Source organism: Lissotriton vulgaris, chromosome 2_1 (assembly GCF_964263255.1).
Source record: "Lissotriton vulgaris chromosome 2_1, aLisVul1.2, whole genome shotgun sequence".
NCBI classification, from domain to species: Eukaryota; Metazoa; Chordata; class Amphibia; order Caudata; family Salamandridae; genus Lissotriton; species Lissotriton vulgaris.
The window spans coordinates 2,078,307,569-2,078,328,875 of record NC_141687.1 but is presented as its reverse complement, the minus strand read 5'-3'; the positions used below and the strand labels follow the sequence as shown (position 1 = coordinate 2,078,328,875).

At 42.3% G+C, this 21,307-nt stretch overlaps 1 protein-coding gene across 2 annotated transcripts in view; it reads left to right on the top strand.

Annotated features, from left to right (window-relative positions):
• Positions 1 to 21,307, top strand: part of ATOSA (atos homolog A) — a 450,421-nt gene that overhangs the window by 251,079 nt on the left and 178,035 nt on the right. For both annotated transcript variants that reach the window (XM_086958313.1, XM_086958312.1), the window contains exon 7: positions 1,507 to 1,586. In XM_086958313.1, coding sequence (XP_086814439.1) covers positions 1,507 to 1,586 — 80 coding nt within the window. The remainder of the gene's footprint in view (positions 1 to 1,506; positions 1,587 to 21,307) is intronic.

Sequence of the window (21,307 nt, the reverse complement as noted above, 5' to 3'; positions counted from 1 at the left end):
CTGGTCCAGGGAAGGCATGGCTTGGCAGTTCGGGCTGGACTGTTCCCATGAGGCACAGGGTCAGACTGATTTGCATATGGCCATGTCTGAACTGGGGTGGCAGAGTGGGCTAAAGATTGGTGATGGATTAAACCCAGATCAGTTGACTGGGAGTGAGTGAGTGCTTGTATTGTCAAAGCTCCGACCATCATTTCCTTTGGTTTTTCTTTGTTCGCCATAAGTTGGCAGGGTATGCTCAGACGTGAGTCCCTTGCTCACTTTGCCACTGGATTCAAGCAAGCCTGGCTGAAGAAGTCTGAAATGCCAGAAACCGGTCCTCAATAGCTTGTTTCCGGTCCAGGGAAGGCATGGCTTGGCAGTTCGGGCTGGACTGTTCCCATGAGGCACAGGGTCAGACTGATTTGCATATGGCCATGTCTGAACTGGGGTGGCAGAGTGGGCTAAAGAACGGTGATGGATTAAACCCAGATCAGTTGACTGGGGGTGAATGCTTGTATTGTCAACGCTCCGTCCATCATTTCCTTTGGTTTTTCTTTGTAGGGATGTGTACCATGTTGACTCTTCACTTTGTTCTGCACCAAAACACGCAGCGTGCAAAGGCAGTGGGTGAGTGTAAAGGTACAGGGCCTCTAAGGAGGCATTACTGGGTCACAGTGCCCTGGGTACCTGTGGTACCATTTTGACAGGGACTGACCTGTGATTTGGTTTGGTCTCCAATGCAGTTTTAGGGAAAGAACATAGGCTCTGGGTACCTGATTGGCAGGGGCCCAGGGCACACTCAAAGCACATCAACAGTTCAGAAAAAAGTGGGGGCAACCATGCAGAAAGAGGGCACTTTCTCACAATGTCATACTCGGCAGACCACACTGGACATAATTAATTACCTGCACCCTCTTCCCAGTTAAAGCACCACAAAATATATAGTTAAGCAGTCTTTAAAGTTGTATGCTAACAAAAATAGAATTTTGAGAGATGTGTGGGCTAATTTGGGAAAAATAAATTCTAGCATCAGTTCAAGTAGGAAGGAATAGCGCTCTTGCTTGATTTTTGTGTAAATAAATGTTTTAAAATGTCTTGCCATTTTCACTTTCGACAGCTGTGAGGATTACTTCAGCTATCGTAACACACTGCTATAGAAGCCAAAAGAAAGCCTATGTACTGGAGCATTATATAAGAAAAAATCTTACCATGACCCACTCACTTTCATTGGCTTGCTGGTGGAGCAATTGCTCGGATAGCCAGCAGCCGTTTCTTCCAGAAGAAGCTGAATCCTGCTACAACATTTGAAGAAGGGACTGTGAACTGACAGTGACAACTTAATTTTTGTGATGTCAAACAAGCATTAAAATATTCTATAATTAATCTACTCGTGCAATGATGGGAATTTATTTTGGAATACTTATGAACTACATAAATAGTATTCCTCACAAAATGTTATGCATGCAAAGATTTTACTCTTTGCTAAATGAGCCATTGTGTGATTCTTGACTGTTTCATTTATTCTAGGTGCCACAAAGAAAAACAAAGTCTGGATGTTTTGACCTGGACATTTCTTTGTTGCAACTGAAAAGCCTGTCTACAAGAAGGTATTTATATTTTGGGGTTTGAGTCATAAATAAATTTTATATGCAAATACTAGTGGACAAATAAATGTATGATGTTGCGACTAAAGCAGTTTTCTGACGTTAAAGTCCTTCCCTACTTTTGTGATCTCTTGGGTACAGAGCCAAGCCTTAATTATAGCGCTAATGAAATACATTCTAAAGTCTTAACATTTTTTATTATGTAACCACTTCCATGTTACTATTATTGTTTATCTAAAATAAGTGCATTTGAATACTCATTTACTTAAGTAGTTAACCAAGGGTGATTGTATTGATGCAAACATGTAACGGTAGCCAGAGAGTGATCTGGAGATAGCGTTAAATGCAATGCTTAATTCCTTTAAAAAGATTTTTAAAAAGTGGCAGGGCCCTTCTCAGAAGGCCACTGCAGCCTGCACCCCTCATTACCCCTGCCAGTGCTGCCAATTACTGTACCAATGCAACTTCTATCCATCACAAATTAAGCACTGGGTAAATATAGAAAAATAATCAATACATTTATATCACCAGACCGGTGTGTGATTTGGAGTAAGCTGATTAGTAGCAGCCTAGCTGGGTGTAAGTGTCTTTGTGTGGGGGATGACACTAATGACCGCCCACCAAATAGGACGTGTCCTGATTAAGGCCTTAGCAAGGAACAGATGTAGGGTTATGTATAAGATTTGTGAGTCATGTCAATCAATATCATGCCCACCTCAGATGAAAGATACAAATGTAGGCAAAGGCCTGAATGAAGCAATCTTTTCAGTAAGTCAGTCTTTGGTCTTAGGATGTAAATCGGAGAACCCCATGTGAGTGTATATTTGGTATCACACAATCCCTTATCACATGGAGACTGGGTGCAGGTTCACTCATCATAGACCCCTGGAGATTACTTGTATGGAATAAACAACATAATGAAGAACTCTGGACTTGTAAAAGGGCAATTTCTACTTTAACAGGAACATGTGTAGAGTCTTACATGTTCATGAAATGGCTTGGTATCCGGTTTGAATAGTAATAGCACAGATTGAATTGAACTCTTTGTGAATGAGCTGTAGAGGATATTTTATCCCAATTACGGTATGTTCTGTGTACAGTCTTGTTTTAGTTGTGTGATTTCTCTTTCAGGACAGTAGATACACTGAATGACATCTGTATGAGAAGATGTGTAAAATGAAGTTTCCCCTCTTACTGCCCATTACTACTCTAGTACCACCCAGGTGTTGTATTATAACTTTGTGGGAAAGCCCACTAACTGTTCTGTCTAAACTCGCAGTCGCATATACACATATTTTGCATGTACCACTTTCCTTACACTATTTTCAATTTAGTAAGCCTGTAGAAGCATTGTGTTGACTGATAGTTGTGCAGTTGCACACTTCTTAGCATTCTGTTTGTCCCACAAGTAAGTCTTTAAGTCCTAATCTAAAACTATCTCCTTTAACGGTGTTCCATCATAATACTGAATCAAAAATATTGTGGGACACAAATATTGTGCCAAAATTATTGTGATATCACACATATCAGGCGACAGAATATAGACAGTAAGAGTTTTGTTTTTTCTGTACTTTTTTTTTTAACTATAGTTGTATATAATCATTTTTATAATTCTTTTCTTATGTTTTATTAGTTTTTATTTTAGAAGTTGCTATTGTGTGTAATGTTGTTAGTTTATTTTATTTTTGATTTGGTATTATATTTAAATATTTGTTTAATTTCATTTGAATTTATTTATTGGTTTGTGTAAGAAATTGGTGTATTAGTTGAGGGAGTGAAGGTCCTAAATTAACCTGAGGCGCAACGCCCTGGTAGCTATGGCACTGAGCAGGTGTGCTTAACTGAGAGGCAATGTGTAAAGTATTTACGGAGTACTAAAACAGTAATCAAGTTGAACGCCACAGCAATAAAAAATACCTAAACAAATTAGAAAAATACGTAAAATTCAGTAAACAAAATCGCACCTAATTGACAAAATCCAATAAGGGGTACCAGAGATATTGTGTTTTGAATTTTAGGGATAAATAGTGCCAAGAAGGTCAAAGGGCAAATGATAGTACAAAGGTGCATTAGAACAGGACCTTGATGCTTACTGCGATGGAATGCAGGTCAGCTACACTAACCAGATTCATCCTGGTCAGAGATTTTTACTTTCGGACTTTAGTCTTTTAACTCACAATCCACCAAAGTAGTACACTTTTAAAGCCACCCCATGACCTCAGGGGAAGCATGTAGAGACTCACAAGATGGCTTGCATAAGTCCGGTCCAGTTGCCACCGGTCGGTTGGGCAGTTGCAGAAAAAGGCCTCTTGTAGATTGTTGTTCCCTGTAGCTTTAACAAGAAGTTATCTGTACAACCCTTGGAGTCCACTCTTTGCCCTTGATTCAAGAGAGAAACAGGTCTATTCCTCCTGGGCTCTTCTCTGGTTTCAGACCGCAGGTTCAGTCCTCTTCTGATCATCCTCAGGTCCAGGAATGTTCTGAAGTTGGTGGCTGGAAGTGCTACATTTATGCCTTACATGTGCTTATCTGTGGGAATGACCCCTGAAGGAAAGCTTCCCAGGGCTAATTATACCCACTTTGGGCATTTTGAAGATGGCTGAACTCTTCAACCTCACTAAACGTGGGTTCCAAGGGCTCGCGGTATTTGTGGGTAATGTACTAGGGTGGTCCCAGTGTAATCCCACATCTAACACTAAAATCTAGTTTGATGCAGTGCCTGAACCCACAACAACCTCCAAAACAGATGTCTGGTATAACAGAGTGGAGCTTTCAGTTACCAAACAGTGGATACACAAAAATTGTTTTGGCACTCTGCTTTCCTCTTTTGAAGTTTGCCCTAAAAACCTAGCAGACCCACGGGTGGGTCACCTAGGGGGGTGAAAACACAAAAGGAAAAAAAAGAACCAGTTTTTTCAGCAAAAGAAATACTTAAAAGGATACCAAACAGAACAGTAACAGATTTAGATTATTTCTGTATATTAAAGTTTTATATGCTTGAAGCGCTGCTACAATCATTTTCTATTAATAATGGGTAGATTAAATGTCCAAACTTGGAATGTTGGAGGATTATTAACAGGGGATAAACGAAGACGATTGGCTGAGTTGCTTAAACTAACTCCAGTAGATGTACTCTGTCTCCAAGAAACCCATCTGCCATGGATTAAAAAATCGTGGTTAAATATGAATGGGTACAATTTATTGGCTGTCTCCACAGTCTTCGAATATAAGGGGGGTAGCAATACTCGCGAAAAACAATCCTGGACCAAGTGTACGGCACCTTTCAGATCCCCATGGCAGATGGGCTATTGTAAAACTCGCCTGTGGTATAACCATTTGTACGGTTTATGGCTCAAATCAAGATGATCCCACAATCTTTGAAGAATTAGAGATCGAATTGCCTACTTGGCAGGGCCCGTTAATTCTGTGTGGTGATTTTAATATCTCATTAATACCACCATTATCTCCTCCAAAACAAAATATTGAGGACGTAAACCCAGAGTATACAAAGCTGTTAGGAGGCTTATAAGTAATCTTGGATTAACTGATATGTGGTTACACAACAATTCACACGATCAAGGATTTACCTACTTCTCTCATCCGCATCAAAAACAGGTTCGAATTGACAACATATTTGCTACTGGAGACCTCATTCTACTATCAAATATAAAAAAAATTCCAAGAATAATCTCAGACCACAATGCACTAATCCTTGCAATTACATTCACTCCTTTTTCTACTCAACAACGGTCTTGGTCATTTGACAGGAAACTACTCTCCAATACCGAATTCATTTCACACATTAAAAAATGGACTGAAGAGTTTTTTTAACATAAATCGCTTTAGTGCGTCTAGAAACATAGTTTGGGATTCATACAAATCTGCTTTAAGAGGAGAGATCTCCAGTTTTTAATATGCAACACGAACCAAAACTAGAAAATTTTATGAAATAAAGTTATCTGATTTGATGAAAGCTGAATTAGAGCACACCTCCCTGATTGAACAGAACAAAGATTCCAATAATCAATGGCTTCGGGTTGCGGTTTAAAAGCTGAACTTAATACTGATCTAAGTCAAAAAGCCGCTCAAACTTATAGAGCTTATAGAAAGAAGGTTTACGAAAGTGGGGAAAAAATAGGTAAACAATTGGCATTACCAACACGTCAAAAAAGTTTCTAATAATACTACCACTATTGTAGATGGTGGACGGACTTACGTCCAACCTACAGATATTATTATACAATTCCAACAGTATTATCAAAACTTATATTCTGAGGAAGGGAATAATTCCGAAAAAGATATTGATACTTTTTTGGCTGGCTTTCTTAACAATTCGGCAGCCACCAGCTTACTAGATGATGGGATGAGAGAAGAACTTGAAGCTGAGATTACACTAGATGAAGTTGTAAAAGCTCTATCACTTTTATCTTCTGGTAAAGCAGCAGGCCCTGACAAACTGCCAATTGAAATTTATAAAACCCTTAGTTTCCTATTAAGCCCCTTATTATTGGATTTATTTTTGGGTGTACAGTACAATGGCATTCCCCCACTTTCTTGGGATGAGGCTAGTATTATAGTATTTCCTAAGAAGGGAAAATCACCTGAACAGCAGACTTCTTATCGCCCCATTTCATTGATAAATTCGGACTCCAAATTATATGCCAAAGTGATGGCTCTCAGACTCCGCAGGATCATTGGGCATCTGGTCTCTCTGTGGCAGCATGGCTTCATTCCGGGTAAGGGGACCACCGACCATATTCGCCGGGCTATTGCCCTATTTGATGCCATGTCTGTCACGGGGGGCCAGATGTCTATGATCCTGCTCGATGCTGAGAAAGCCTTTGATCGTGTTTCATGGAACTTTTTGTGGGTTGCCATGGCACGTCTTAATTTCGGCCACAAATTTCTTAAATCTATAAAATCCATGTATCCTCAACCTAAAGCAAAAATTTCAATATTAGGTTTGGAATCTGGTTTAATCAACATTACAAGAGGCACAAGACAAGGGTGTCCTTGTTCACCTTTACTTTTCGTATACAAAAACAGCAGAGGGACCCTGAACCGGAACCTAAGAGAAGGATGCAGGAGGGGAACAACCCACCAGGGGAGTCAAAATAAGCAACAACATGAAAGGGAGGTTCCCAAAAATCAAGCGGACCAATAGGTTCCGAAATTACCAGTTGCCCACAGAAAAGCTGATAATCTTTTAATTATTTTATTTTCATTTTCACTTGTAAAAATTCATTATTTCAGTGAATCACACAACATATATAGTTAATATAGCGTAAGCCCAGAACTCTAAGGAACATTAAAAACATTTCTGCAGACTCATTCATCCAAGCAAAAAATCACAGTCATACTCATACAACAGCACATTCATCTAAGGACCAACAACTTAAGCAAAAAAGACACCCAGACTCTCATCAGTCAGACAGAAAAAAGCGCCGACGCGCGTTTCGGAAATGCCACAGTTGGGAACTCCTTCATCAGGGCGCCAGTCATTTAGTTTATTATGGCCATCCAGGTCCTTCAAGACTTTCAAAATGAGTAGAAGAATTCCAATTTTAAAACTTTCTGGGCAAACAGTATCCTAGTACAGCATATCTGTGGGCAAAAACAGAATAAATCAAAAACCACATCCAATTAAATAAGGAAGGGGAAGAAACGGTCTTAGTTAATACATGGAGTCAAACAAGAGTTGCAGGAGAAAACCATTCAGTCAACATGCAACCAACCGGACAACTTACCAATAAAGAAAAAGAGAAATAACTCTAAGAGTGTAGCATAAAGAAAATGAATAAAGTTAATGGTCGTGAGAGCATAACGGATCTTACGGTAAAGAGTCTCCTGGGTACATCAATAGGCTAGTCACAAAAGCTATGAAGGATCTCAATGCCATACATACCAATAACAGAGGACTGGGCAGAGTCCGACTAGAGACCGATGGTCACAGTGGAGGATGTAATTTGCGAACATAGGTAGATCTCTGGAAACGTACATAAATAAATCAACAAACAGAGGAAAAAGAAGGGGACAGAATAAATAAGGGTAACACATATATCCTCTGAAACATATAAGTCGACATAGTTACATACATAGCCTCAGAATAATTATAAAGATTTGGACATAATTCTTATCTTACATAATGGTACTATGAGAAGAGTATATATCAAGGGAAACGCTAAGGCCAAGATAACTTTTGTACAACCACCTCCATTTCATTGTTACATAAATATCCAAGTTTACAGGAGACCTGATTTAGTTATCTGGAATCAAATGCTAACCTGGGTAGGTAGATGGATGGAAAATGTCGAAAGACGAGAAAAACCAGTGGTCCCGGTCTCGAAGAATCAAATTGCGAAGAAGTATGCACGTATGTAGCGATATCCTTAAAAAATACAATAAACATAGTTTCTCATAGAGCTAGACTTTAAAAGAACAGGAAATCCCAAAAATGTGTTTACTCTATATGGACAACCTAAACATAATAGGCATAAGGAGCATAATGGTGTCGAAAGGACTGCAAATTCGAAAAAAGGGGGGCCACTCGACGAGGCTCACCCAAATTAAATTTGAAATCTGGAGCCAGCAACAGGTAACAGTTCTAGTATCGCCATAAACCAGGGACAGGAATATAACATCTTCCAAAATATTACGAAGTTAGCAAATACATGACGGGTACAAGAACCTAGATGGTAGGCACAATTATTTACCTATAGTTTCTCGGTTGTTCGATTTAGAGTGTAACATGAAATCAGCTGCTTCGGTTCCTTTATTTAGCAAAACAGAGTGCACTTATATTTCGAATAACTTTTCCTAATGGGAGAAAGGAAAACGTCTAAGTGCAGCAGATCTAAACCGCTACATACTGGGAAGATATTTTAGTATACGACCAGTCAATTAGGGATACAAGAATCTGGCGGAACAGCAGGAAATAATTACCTATAGTCTCTTGAAAGTTCGAAATACGGTGTAGCATAAAAGTGACCGCTTCAATAGTTTAGTCTAAAGAAACAAAGTGAGCAGGCATCTTTTGAACCTTCCTAGGGAGAGATGAAAAAGGCGTCTTAGCACAACGAACAGGTAACGGGAAAATACACAACCAAGAGGGTATCTACCGCTACATAGGGACAGACTTACTTGGCATATGAAGACGCGAGGATCGAGAAGTCGACCGCATAGAACAGGCTCCGCACCGAGATAGGAACGGCGAAGATAGCGTGCATGGAGGTATATACGCTATGTTCAATTAGGTTAATACAAGGCACCTGTGTCCAAGGGAATACTGCGGGATAAACACTAGATGGTCAGCCAAAAATCCAGATCACCAGGTTATCCAATAGGGGCCGCCCTTTTGAGAGAAACTCTACTCTGGCCTCAAGAAGTCATGTGGGAGACAAGGGCAATAGAAAGAGGACATTACATAAACGTCGATCCAGATCACCCGGGTATCTAATAGGAGCCGTCCTTTTGAGAGAAACTCTACTCCGACCAAAAGGAAGCCGAGTAGAAGGCAAGAGCAATAGAAAGAGGACATTTCCTAAACGTCACAAAAAACAATATCAATTAGGAACAATAATAACGCAAAAAGATGTATGGCGTAGAAAAATAAAAAAAGCGAAATGAGCTTAAAGAGGGAAAATTAAGTATAAAGTAACGATTGCAGAACAATATATCTGTCATATATGAACAAAATAATAATCAAAGATCGCGCAATTAATGAATAGCTGTTAATTTCGGAACCTATTGGTCCGCTTGATTTTTGGGAACCTCCCTTTCATGTTGTTGCTTATTTTCACCTTTACTTTTCGCCCTTTATATTAATCCCCTTATCTTAAAATTGTTAGAAAGTAATAATATAAAGCCAATCTTATGTAATCATTATGAAACTAAAGTTTTGGCATACGCTGATGACATCGCGGTATTAACAACTCACCTGATAGAAGCGCTACACGAAATTGAACAGCTCTCTCTGCAATATGGCAACTACTCAGTTATTCTCTGAACAGGGGAAAGACAATTGTACTGTGCACCGACAACACTATATGCCTAGATACAAGAAGAGCAAAAACTGCGATGTATCTCGGTGTGATTTTATCTGCTGGTATTAAGACTTTAGGTAAAAACAACATTGATCCACTTGTAGACAAGATTAAGACAGACCTGGACAGGGTAAATGGATTACATCTTTCCATTATTGGTAGGGTGAATTATTTAAAAATGAATATACTACCGAGATGCCTGTATCTTTTTCGTTCAATCCCTTTAATTGTAGATACTAAGATAATTAAGTTAATCAATAAACTCACTTCTAAATTTGTTTGGCAACATGGGAAAATCAGACGATCACTGTCTTACTTATCTATTCCGTTCAACAGAGGTGGGCTTACAGCACCGAATATTATCTTGTATCATTGGGCAGCTTTTTTAAAACATTTAAAACCAATGATTCTAGAAAAACCCTCTGTCTCTGATATTACTAACGCCACTATTCCTACAATTTATGAACTAGTACTTGGGCAGGAAGCCAATGGCCTTCTATTAAGAAAAACTGAAAACGCCCATTATAAACAAGTTAAGGATGAAATCACTAAAAGCGCCTGGCTAATCTGGAATCAGATACTTAAACATATACAGATTGGCAAAATTAACCGATATACGCCCCTACTTCAATCGACCATTACTTCTGGTCTGGATTTTGATCATACGGCTAAGAAATGGCAAAGACTGGGCATAAGAACAGTTAAAGATGTTTGGGTAAATGGCCCACATACTACATTTCAAGATTTAAAAATAAAATTTGGTCTTCCAGAAGCGGACTTTCTCAAATTTGCTCAATTGCATGCAAAATTAAAAGCAAAAAGGGACTTAATCAGTCTCCAGAAAAACGACCTAATAGAAGCATGTAATATTGCAAAAACTAGGATAGGAACATTCTGCGATATTCTACTAACAAATATTAGGGATGATATCGAGAAAACAGAAACTAAATAGGCGGTAAAATTAAATAACCCCGATATTGATATAGATAAAGTACTCGATATGAGCAATAATTTGTTTATGGCTAGTAATTTAAGGGCACAATTGCATAAAACAATTTATGATTTATATTTTACCCCGGCCAAACTATTCGTTTGGGGTTAAAGGGAAACTGACTTATGCCCACGCTGCTCACAAGGCCCAGCGACGTTAGCTCATATGTTTAGCAGCTGTCCCGAACTTCTTCTTATAAAAAATATGATTGCTTCATATTGGTAGAAAGTTTTTCATCATAAACTTTCTGAATCTGACACCCCATATGTTTTGGGATATGATAGCTCGCTAAATTTAACTAAATCGGAACAAAGATTATTATTTATAGGTACAGCTGTACTGAGATTAATCTTATCCGCGCGTTGGAAGGATAGTCTTCCTCCTAGCTTCCAAATGTGGTTAGCTCGCTTTCTTGCCGTCTTTAATTTTGAATCTGCAGTATTTGCCACCAGGGGAATTAAAACAAAACTTTGCGGCAAATAACTTTGGCGCCCAATTTCTACTTGGAAAGAAGGTTTATTTCTTAGTGGAATTGGTTGAGCTAAATGTGATTTTGTGTACATACGCTATTGCTTTTTGTAATCTCCGCTAATACATTTCCCCTTTCGTTTTCTGCTTTTCTTTTCACTCTTGCATATCTTAACTGTTACTGCTTGTATTGTTTTATTCTCTTACTGAATCCAAATGTATATACTTTATTCAATGTTTTTCATGCTATATGTATTGTCTTATGCTGATACTGGTTCTTAATAAAAAAAATCAACAAAAAAAAACCTAGCAGACCTGCCAAATAGGCTGTGGCACTATAATGTCAAAAGAAGCCCACTGTGATTGGGGCCTGACTGGCTGGGAAGACAACAGAAGGGTCTTGCCCAAGTGTCCGCTAATATTTGCCAGTGACAGGGAAGGCCTCTTTGTAGTACGCGCAAGGGTCATTTGAAAAGCCGAAACAGACTTGTCATGCAGGATGAGTCATTCAAGCAGGACTTGACACTTTTTAATGTCAAGAAGAATTGTCCAAGCCCCATTTTGCATATTCTTTCAGGTTCACAGGAATCATCTCTGCCCATTCATGTCAGCCTATTGTTGTGCGCCTGGGAACAGGTTCACACCTCATTCATGTTTGTTTAAATGCTAATTACTGGCTGGTCGAATTGGGATAACAAAATGAATTAGTTTCTAGGGATTCAAGAAGTGCAAAGGTAAACGTTTTAAAGTTACTTTTCCATAATATGTAGAACAAATATAACTTCATTGAATTGGATTTCAAGAACCATTAAAAATAGTTGTTTATTTATTATCTAGTCTAATTATTTATTATCTTGTTTAATTATTTATTATCTAGTCAAGTTCCTGAGATACAAAATTCGTATTTAATATTGCACCCCAGTGTGTTCCTATGGAACAGCCAAACCTGCTACAGTCAAAGTAGCTTTGAGGGCATTTTCACTGTAAGGACATGGTAAACATACAGGCCAGGGTGACAAAGTACTTTTGGCATAAACATGTGCCTATTTAAATGCCCAATACTCCATATACCCCAGTCTTGCCGTTATGAGCCCTCCTGGACTTTAATACACTCATGTTCCACCATGACACAAAGCACTTGTTAAAGAATGAACTGTCAACATTGGGAGACTTGTTTGAACCACCATAATGCTCACATTCCCAGAAGTGACCAAGGAATATAGAATTGCCCTGGGCCACTACCTGACGTACAATGCACTGACATTTCATCAATAGACATGGGGCCAGGGCCAGACCGAACAGTACACCTCTCAAATGCTGGGACTTTTGCTACGACACTAGTGACGTAATGAAGGAGGTAACTTTGTTATATAACATGTTTCTGGGGTCCCGCTTCACTGAGGATCCTGGTCTTCGGGGTTAATGCGATGCCATAGTAGGTTAGGAATTGATGGAAAGACACCGGGAAGGGGAGATGATGTAGGTAAAAACAGTGTCAAGGAATCTGAAAATTAGGTATACCCAAGTCAACTACTTACAACATACATACCTTACCTCTGTATGGTTGAACCGCTTACTCCAAGAAGTAACCCTTACCCCTATATGGTTGAACTGCATGTTCCCAGGAGTAGAGCCCAAATGACCTAGATGCCCCACACAGACAGCAGATTTCCAAAACATGATTTGGTTCTGGCCCGAAATAGCAAGGTAGTGGGAAGAAATTATGTTGACCATGACTGAGCTTACGGACAAACCCTGTGCGCAGATCCCGGAGCAATGCCTCTTGGGGCTGATACCACATTAAAAAAATAAGGTCCTAATTGCAAGTTTGGTGGTCCACGTACCAGTGGTGGCGGTCAGAGCATGGTGAGCTCAGCGGTCCTAACGCCGTATTAGGAGTTGCCAGGATCAGCTTTTTTGAAGGCCATTGCTGGACCGCCGAGACCGCCCTCAGACTTCCGGGTTCGCAGTCAGGGAAAGGCCGCTGCAACTGGATAGTACAGGGGAGCTGCAACTCTGTCCAGATTACGAGTTGCCTGATCCACGAGCGGACAGCTGCTGCCTGACCACCTGCTTCAAGGTGGTGGTGACAAATGATTTGGGGTGCCCGCTCACCCCTCTCTTCTTCTTCTTCTAGGCAGATTCCGACATGAATCCCTTTCTCCAGGTCCCCCTTCACAGCAGGATCTCACCCAAGGATTACAAGCCTGTTTGCAGTGATTTTCACATAAGTCCTTTTTGAACCATATACCCATTCCCAGGGGGCTGAACCCCGATAAGGGGTATATAGTATTTTTCCTCTTACGTCATGTATATGTGTGCATCTGATACATCTGCAGTCGAAAATACATACACAGGCATCAATATATTTGCGAATCGAAATACTAACCACTGCTGCAAGATCCCTGCATCCACACAGCCAGTACCATGGTCAACTTGTAATGCAACGGCCTTTCGACCATCAGCGCCATGGGCTGCTGGGGAGGGGGAAGGGGGAGGGTGGGGTGGGGTGGATGCGGTAATACTGCGGCTAGACTGCCAAACTCGTAATAAGGCCATAAACTTGTTGAGAAATTCAAAGCCATAGATGGCGCTTTAGCTAAACAAAGTGTCACCATGGGCTGGATATCACCAGGGGTACCACAGCGGCTAGTATGGCTACATGAGCTCCTTAAACGCGGGGCGGTGGAAGGTGATGCATGGCACAACTTTAGCGCACAGGGCCTTGGAAGCAGTCATTCAGATACATGAGGCGATTACCTGAAGGTGCTGAAGTCCAAAACAGATGATAAACCATCCTAACGGAAGGGCTGGGAAGGACTTGAATCTCCATGACTGGGCAGATTCCGGAGTATGACCTGGGGTGCACCACGCCCCACCTGCATCAAGCGCCCGCGGGCGAGGTCAATAACACGCACAAAGGATACCCCTTGAGCAGTACAAACACTCACTGAAGATATTCCACCAATGACTAGTACAAATATAATGAGAGGTTAGTACCTACCATAACAAGTATTAGCGGGACAGCACACACTCATTAGTAAGGGGCAATATTTGAGATTGCAGCATTGACTAACACCTGGCTTCGCGTTGGGAAGGACTGTAGACAATTTCAATGTTAGCCACCTTCCTAGACGGAATGTGATGTTATCAAGCGTTTACGTATTGTATTGAGAAAGACCTCCCAACAAGTTCTTTTGCCTACCCATTGTAAAGGTCATATTCTAAATCACATCTGGTCCAATTTTCCACTCAATACTTCCCCACTCACCATTCCCTGCCTCTGGTCAGACCATTTTTTCCTCCAATTCAAACTTACTTAGTCTACGTTCAAATCACCCTCCGCGCTAACTTGCTGCAGGGCAAGGAAATGGAAAACTCTTGACAAACCAGAATTTATTAATACACTAAGCAATACGATTCCTTTCCCACACCCTGATATTAATTCTGCCGAGTCCAACCTAGCGGGCTGGCTCCAAAATGCTAGCGAAATCCACACACCCTTCAAAGATATCAAACTGGCCCGGCGTGCTGACGCTCAGCGTTGGTTCTCCCAAGACCTAAAAGAAAAAAAACTATCTCTGCGCCAACTTGAGCGAAAGTGGCGCCGCTGCTATTCCCCTGATCTAAAATCTGAGTCATCGCGGCCAGGAAGGTATACATGAAGGCCATTTTGGTAGCCAAATCCGCCTATTTTTCCTCCCGTATCCTAAACTCTGCAGACAAACCCAAGGATACCTTCTCAATCTTAAACGAGCTGACTGATTTGGATAGCGTACGCCCTAAGGTGGCTCCAACCCAGACCTTCTGTGATGCCCTCAATACATACTTCATTGATAAAATTGTAGACATCAAAGCGAGCATCCCCAGATCCTCTAGCGTTACCCCCTCTGTTCACCATTCCCCCACCTGCGAGGTTACACTAGACAGGTTTCCTACCATGACTTCTGAATAATTCTTAGCGTTATTGACAAGAGTCAAGTCCTGGGCACCCTCGGATAAATGCTCCCCCTACTTTCTCAAAGACTGTCTGTCCTCCATCCCTACGCTGGCTCTTACCTTACTGAACACTTCTCTCACTTCCGGCCTAGTACCCCGTGCATTTAAGGAGGCAGCAGTCATCCCACTTCTGAAGAAGTCTGGGGTGGACCCCTCCTGCATGGCTAACTACCGGCCAATTTCTTTGCTTCCTTTTTTGGCTAAAGTTTTAGAAGCCCATGTTGCGAAACATCTGTACAACTTTTTGGAAAGCTCAAATTGTCTAGATTCCCATCAGGCAGGCTTTCGCCCTGCCCACTCAACAGAGGCAGTGGTAGTCGCGGTCCTTGACTCGCTCCGTGACTGCGCTGATAGACATTCCCCTCAGGCCCTGGTGCTCCTCGATCTGTCGGCCGCTTTTGACACAGTCGACCATGACATACTGATCGACCGTGTCAACCAGGCTGGCATCAAGGGCCTAGCCGCAGACTGGCTGAAGTCCTCTTTGGAGAATCGCTCCCAGTCGGTCCGCCTTAGTACCCTGGTTGGCCCTAAACGGTCCATCACCTGTGGAGTTCCTCAGGGCTCTTCACTGTCACCCCACCTGTTTAACATCTACATTCTTCCGCTAATCCAGGCCTTAAGAGACATGCAGGTGTCTGTATTTAACTATGCAGACAACCTGCAACTGCTCTTTACGATCGACAACTTCACAATCTCCATTTCTCATTTCCAGTCCACCATGCTGTTCATCCAAACTTGGATGAACCAAAATCACTTAAAATTAAACCCTGGAAAAACCGAGCTGATGCTTACAGGGGACAGTGCCAAATTCTGGGGCCCTCACTACTGGCCATCCAATATGGGCAATACCCCTACCCCTGCCGCAAAGACACTTGGAGTGACCCTGAACAGTGACCTCTCCTTAAAAACTCAAGTGGGCCAAGTAGTCTCCAAGTGTTTCTTCCAGCTCAGGAAAATCCGGAAGGTTAGACGTTTCATAACTCCTGCAGCTATGACCCAGGTGGTGATTACCACGGTTTTGTCCCACCTGGATTATGCAAATTCCATATACCTAGGTCTACCCCTCTATCTCTTAAAGCGCCTCCAGATGGTCCAGAATTATGCAGCCAGGTTAATCACTGCGCAACCGAGTTGGCACTCAGCCTCTCCGCTACTTAGGGACCTCCACTGACTCCCCCTGGCCCAACGTTGCTCTTTTAAAACTGGTTGCATGATCTTTAAATCACTCCATTGCAAAAGCCCTAAATTTATAGACAATCTCCTCACCAGGTACACCCCCTCCCGCAATCTGCGCTCTGCGCACCAAGCTCTCCTTCAGACACCTGCCTTCAAACGCAAACGCACTGGTGGCTGCAGATTTGCGGTTCTTGCATCTCGCCTTCGGAACACCTTCCCCTTTGAGATCAGATCATGCCCAGACCTCTTGTCTTTTAGGAAAGCCTTAAAAACATGGCTTTTTAAGCAAGCGTATCACTGATCGCCTCCCCCCCACCACTTTCCTCAGGATCCGTTCTCTGTCTACTCTAGCGCCAGGAAACCAACCGGTGGCAGCGCTCTCAATAAATACTTTTTAACATTAACATTAACCTGTATAAGATGTACAACATGATGCTAAGAGATATAAAACATCAAAATCAATAAAAATAGGTCTATAAAAAAGACTAACACCTGGCTTCATAATTCAGTTTCCCTGATAAGGGAGAGTTGTAATGGTTCTGTTCATGTATTGTCCTTCCTACTGGCCTCCGACACATCCTATATCTCCTGACTGAAGAAGATGGATACGGACAATGTGCACAAGTGTATACCCTAAAGGATTGGGAGATGTCACATACCTCAGTCATTGCTAGCACCTGAGCGGAATTATTCTGTTGTGTGTATAAATGTAATGTCTGTTAATAGGCTTGTGTGATTTTACAAACGGTGCACAATTGTTACGCCCATTTCTTAAAATCAATAGAGAAATACTGGTGAAAAAATGACATGTTAAACATTAATCTTTTACATGTCCTACTTTTAAATATCATGCATCCTGCCTTTATGGGCAATAAGGCCTACTTAGGGGTGAGTTATACATGTATAAAAAGAAGGTTCAAGCCTGTCAAAAGGGGTTATTTTCACAGGTCAAATTTGCAGTTAAAACCTGCATAGGCAGGCTACTGGTCGCAGGCTTTCATTAATGGTTACATTATCCCTGTAGTGGATAGCACAATTGGTGCCGCAGTCCACTTGCGACATATTTATATTATGGCCCTGGATACACCTTGGTGCCATATATTAGAGACTAAGTTAAATTAGGGGTATATCATTTTCAGCACGTTGAAAGGGGGATCACAGGTACTTCACCATTGATTGGCAAGGGTAAAATGCAATGAGATCTACAGTCAACAGTGCCAATCAGGAGTATACCAATTTAACCATATTGAAAGGAAGAGCACAAACATTAAAGTTCAAAGAGTTTAATAGCCAAAAAACATGGTGATCAGCAAAAAGGCTACAAGATATTGGGGTGACCCTGCAGAAAGGGCACATTTCCAACATATGGTTGTTAGGTTTGTGGGGAAAACGGTAGGAAGTTTTTAAATATTTATTAAAATTGTGTATTTTTAGTTTAATTTCAATATTAATTACGGCAGTTATTTATTTTGTTAATTATGTAATCATTTGAATAAAATAGTAATTGTAATTTTTAATTGGTTATAGTATTGAATTTGTAAATTAGTTTGTGGGTGTTGGGATTGTGGTGTGTTTAGTAGGTTGTGTTGTTTTTTTATATATGTGTGTGTATATGTGTATATATATATATATATATATATATATATATATATATATATATATATATATATATATATATATATACATATATACTAGCAGCCCGTCCCGACGTTGTCCGGGTATGAATTGCTGCCGGCCAGTAGTATTTTAATTTGTAGGATTTCGTTTTGATAGCCTTTCTTATCTGTGACAGGCCTGTGAAACGCTCCGATTCACGGTGCACTGCTGATGCACTTAAGAGTGCGTGTTCAGTAGTGTATGAACTCGAGTGTCCCTACTTTATTTTTCCTTGCAATATTATATAGCGCGAACTCGACAACATGGCATGAGCACAATTTACATTACAGAAGAACACATTCATTTGTGGTAGGCACGGGGAGACAAAGCGGTTTGCCTGGAATCACGGGATGTTGAGCTGATGCCGAGATTCGAACGTAGCTCCCCAGCTCTAAAGTTCGCAATTCTAGAACTTGTGGCGGGAGGTGTGTCTAAAAGTGTATGTTGGTGCTGGCCATCAATGAGAGAGACCTGTGCATTTTTCAAATGGGTGGTGAAAAAATATGAGTGTGTTGCTGGAGATGTGGGCCGCCGTGCCACCAATGTACTTACCGGGGGAGGGTAAACACCCATTATTCCGCAACTTTCTTTCCGCATACCACCACTTCGCATACTTTCATTACGAAAGTACCATGACTCAGCAATGCCATTATAACGCATGGCATTACATTTTATATGCTTTTACGACGCATACATTTACAACGAAATTCGTTGTAAATGCATGAATATTAAAAGCATGTTTTTTTAATGTTTGGGAAAGGTAAGTATGGGTATAGCGGTATATGTTTTGGGGGTACTGAGGTATATGTTTTGGGGTGTTTGGGTATTTTAAGGGTTCGAATATAGTTTTGGGTTATGGGGTACAGGGGCAGTTTTAGGGTTTAGGGATAGGTATGGGTTTTGAGGTACAGGGGTATTTTTAGGGTTCAGGGCTGGTTTAGGGGTATATGGGTATTTTTAGGGTTCAGGGGTAGGTTTGGGTTTTGGGGTACAGGGGTATTTTAAGGGTTCAGGGGTAGGTTTGGGTTTTGGGGTACAGGGCTATTTTTAGGGTTCAGGGCTATTTTTAGGGTTCAGGGCTAGGTTTGGGTTTTGGGGTACAGGGGTATTTTTAGGGTTCAGAGCTAGGTTTGGGTTTTGGGGTACAGGGTTATTTTTAGGGTTCAGGGCTAGGTTTGGGTTTTGGGGTACAGGGGTATTTTTAGGATTATGGGGTAGGTTTGGGTTTTGGGGTACAGGGGTATTTTTAGGATTCAGGGATAGGTTTGGGTTTTGGGGTACAGTGGTATTTTTAGGATTCAGGGCTAGGTTTGGGTTTTGGGGTACAGTGGTATTTTTAGGATTCAGGGGTAGGTTTGGGTTTTGAGGTACAGGGGTATTTATAGGGTTACGGGCTAGGTTTGGGTTTTGGGGTACAGTGGTATTTTTAGGATTCAGGGGTAGGTTTGGGTTTTGAGGTACAGGGTATATTTATAGGGTTAAGATGGGTTAGTGTTTAAGGGTGTTGGGGTATTTTAAGGCGTAAGGGTGGGTTAGGATTATGGGGTCCAGGGGTATTTAAAGGGAGCAGGGTGGGATTAGCACACAATATGAGACATGGCATGAAGGGCGGAACGTACCACACGCCCCCATCATTTGTCACGCCCTCAGCACACGCCCACAGCACAATGCAGATACGCCCACAAGGCACTACTTTGCTTGTACAGCTCTTTTACCTTTTAAATGTACCAGGTGCATAAAGTACGGCATTCCCTGTGAGCTTGTGGGACACTCACTTTACTGCCATAAAACAGAATAAGGATACTGACCTTGGACAATTCCGTTTGCCTTCCTGTGTGGGTCTCTGGAGTCGCCTTTACATGTCGCCGCACCCGCTTTGCGGGTGCCGCTTTGCGGTTGAGGTCAGAGGGCAGAACCTAAAAACTGTGACTGCGGACTTTGTGGAGCCGGGGAGCCAGCAGTAGCCTCAGGGGTGGTGCGCGGCAGGGACTCTGTTGCCCAGGAGTCCCTGCACAGCCAGGAACATCGCGGCCGCGCCCCCTGGTAGCCACGCCCCCTGCCTGCAACGCCCCCTACTTCAACGGCTCGCCTAACGTCTCGCGGGACGCCGGGCGAAGCCGGGCAAAGGGCGGGCAGTCTGTGGCAGTCCGGGGCTGGCCAAGGCTGGGCTGGGACACCCCCCTGTCATCTGCTACTCCTGGCTGCAAGGGTTGGACTATTTCAGGTATAGGGTGTCGCTATACCCCCACAGTTACTACCAATGTCCACACACTCGGGGAAAATCTTAAGGGGAGGGGGAGAGGGGGGGGCCCAGTACTATTATAGGAACTATGGACCGTTTTATTACACGAGTAGCTGCAGTTATTGAGAAAGAGATAGTAATGACAGAGCGCCGCCTTTCACATGATTAGTTTCCGCCCAAGCGCTCTTCTCTGGGCTCACTAGCCCAGGTTAAAGTCTCCAGTATGCAGCTCGGTTCCCCTCTACCCCACCCCCTCTACACCTGATCAGCTACGAATTGCTTCACTGAGGGATAGTATCGACAGGCTGGAGAACCTGGTAGCACCATCCATTCCCACTCCAGTAGTTGGTAGTGGACAGGACTTGTGTTCTCAGGAAGTCCCAGCCTCTTCACCATGCCCGGTATCCTCTCGAAGTGGTTCTGGTTCTCCACACCCATTGGCCTTAGCGATGTTGGCAACCAAGAACCCGTCTCTTGCTAAAAGGAAAAGGATTGCTAGCCCGCGTAAAGGTAGCTTCTTCAAACCATACAAGAGATCGGAGAAGCTTGGAAGTAGGGGTACAGGAAACACAATGGGGGAGGGTTCAGTTACGGATAACAACACCACCGAAAAAAGGGGCCACCATCCAGGCACTAAAGTTAAGGAAGCATGTGTAGTCCCCCCTTCTAATTGCCAACTGACTGCAAGTCACGATCCGGTAACACTAGCACAAATTGAAAACTTGATGAAAACACTACTGTCCCCGATAGCTGATAGAATAAAGGGGTTAGGGGAAAGGGTGGACAGGTTTGAACAGGCAACCCTGGACAACTTTTTTTCATTGAAAACCCTCATCAAATTGCATTCTAGGATGAGGGAGGATGGACAGGGAGGGGTAGTTGGCAACTGGGCGATCCCGGATTCCCTGCAGACAATTCCCACAACAACATCCACAGCAAATACAGTAATTTCGCAGGCGACTGATAATGCTCCTGCAGTATGCCGTTGTGGATACCCCAGTGAGCACTACCCTGATTGCCTATGCACCTATGAGTATCCCCAAACCCCCTGAAGCCCCGGCGAGGAAGTCTAGTAAGGCCAAGCCGCCGGGAGGGAAGGGCTCTGGCAATATCATGAGCACATCGAAGGGCAAGGGTATTGGCAAGG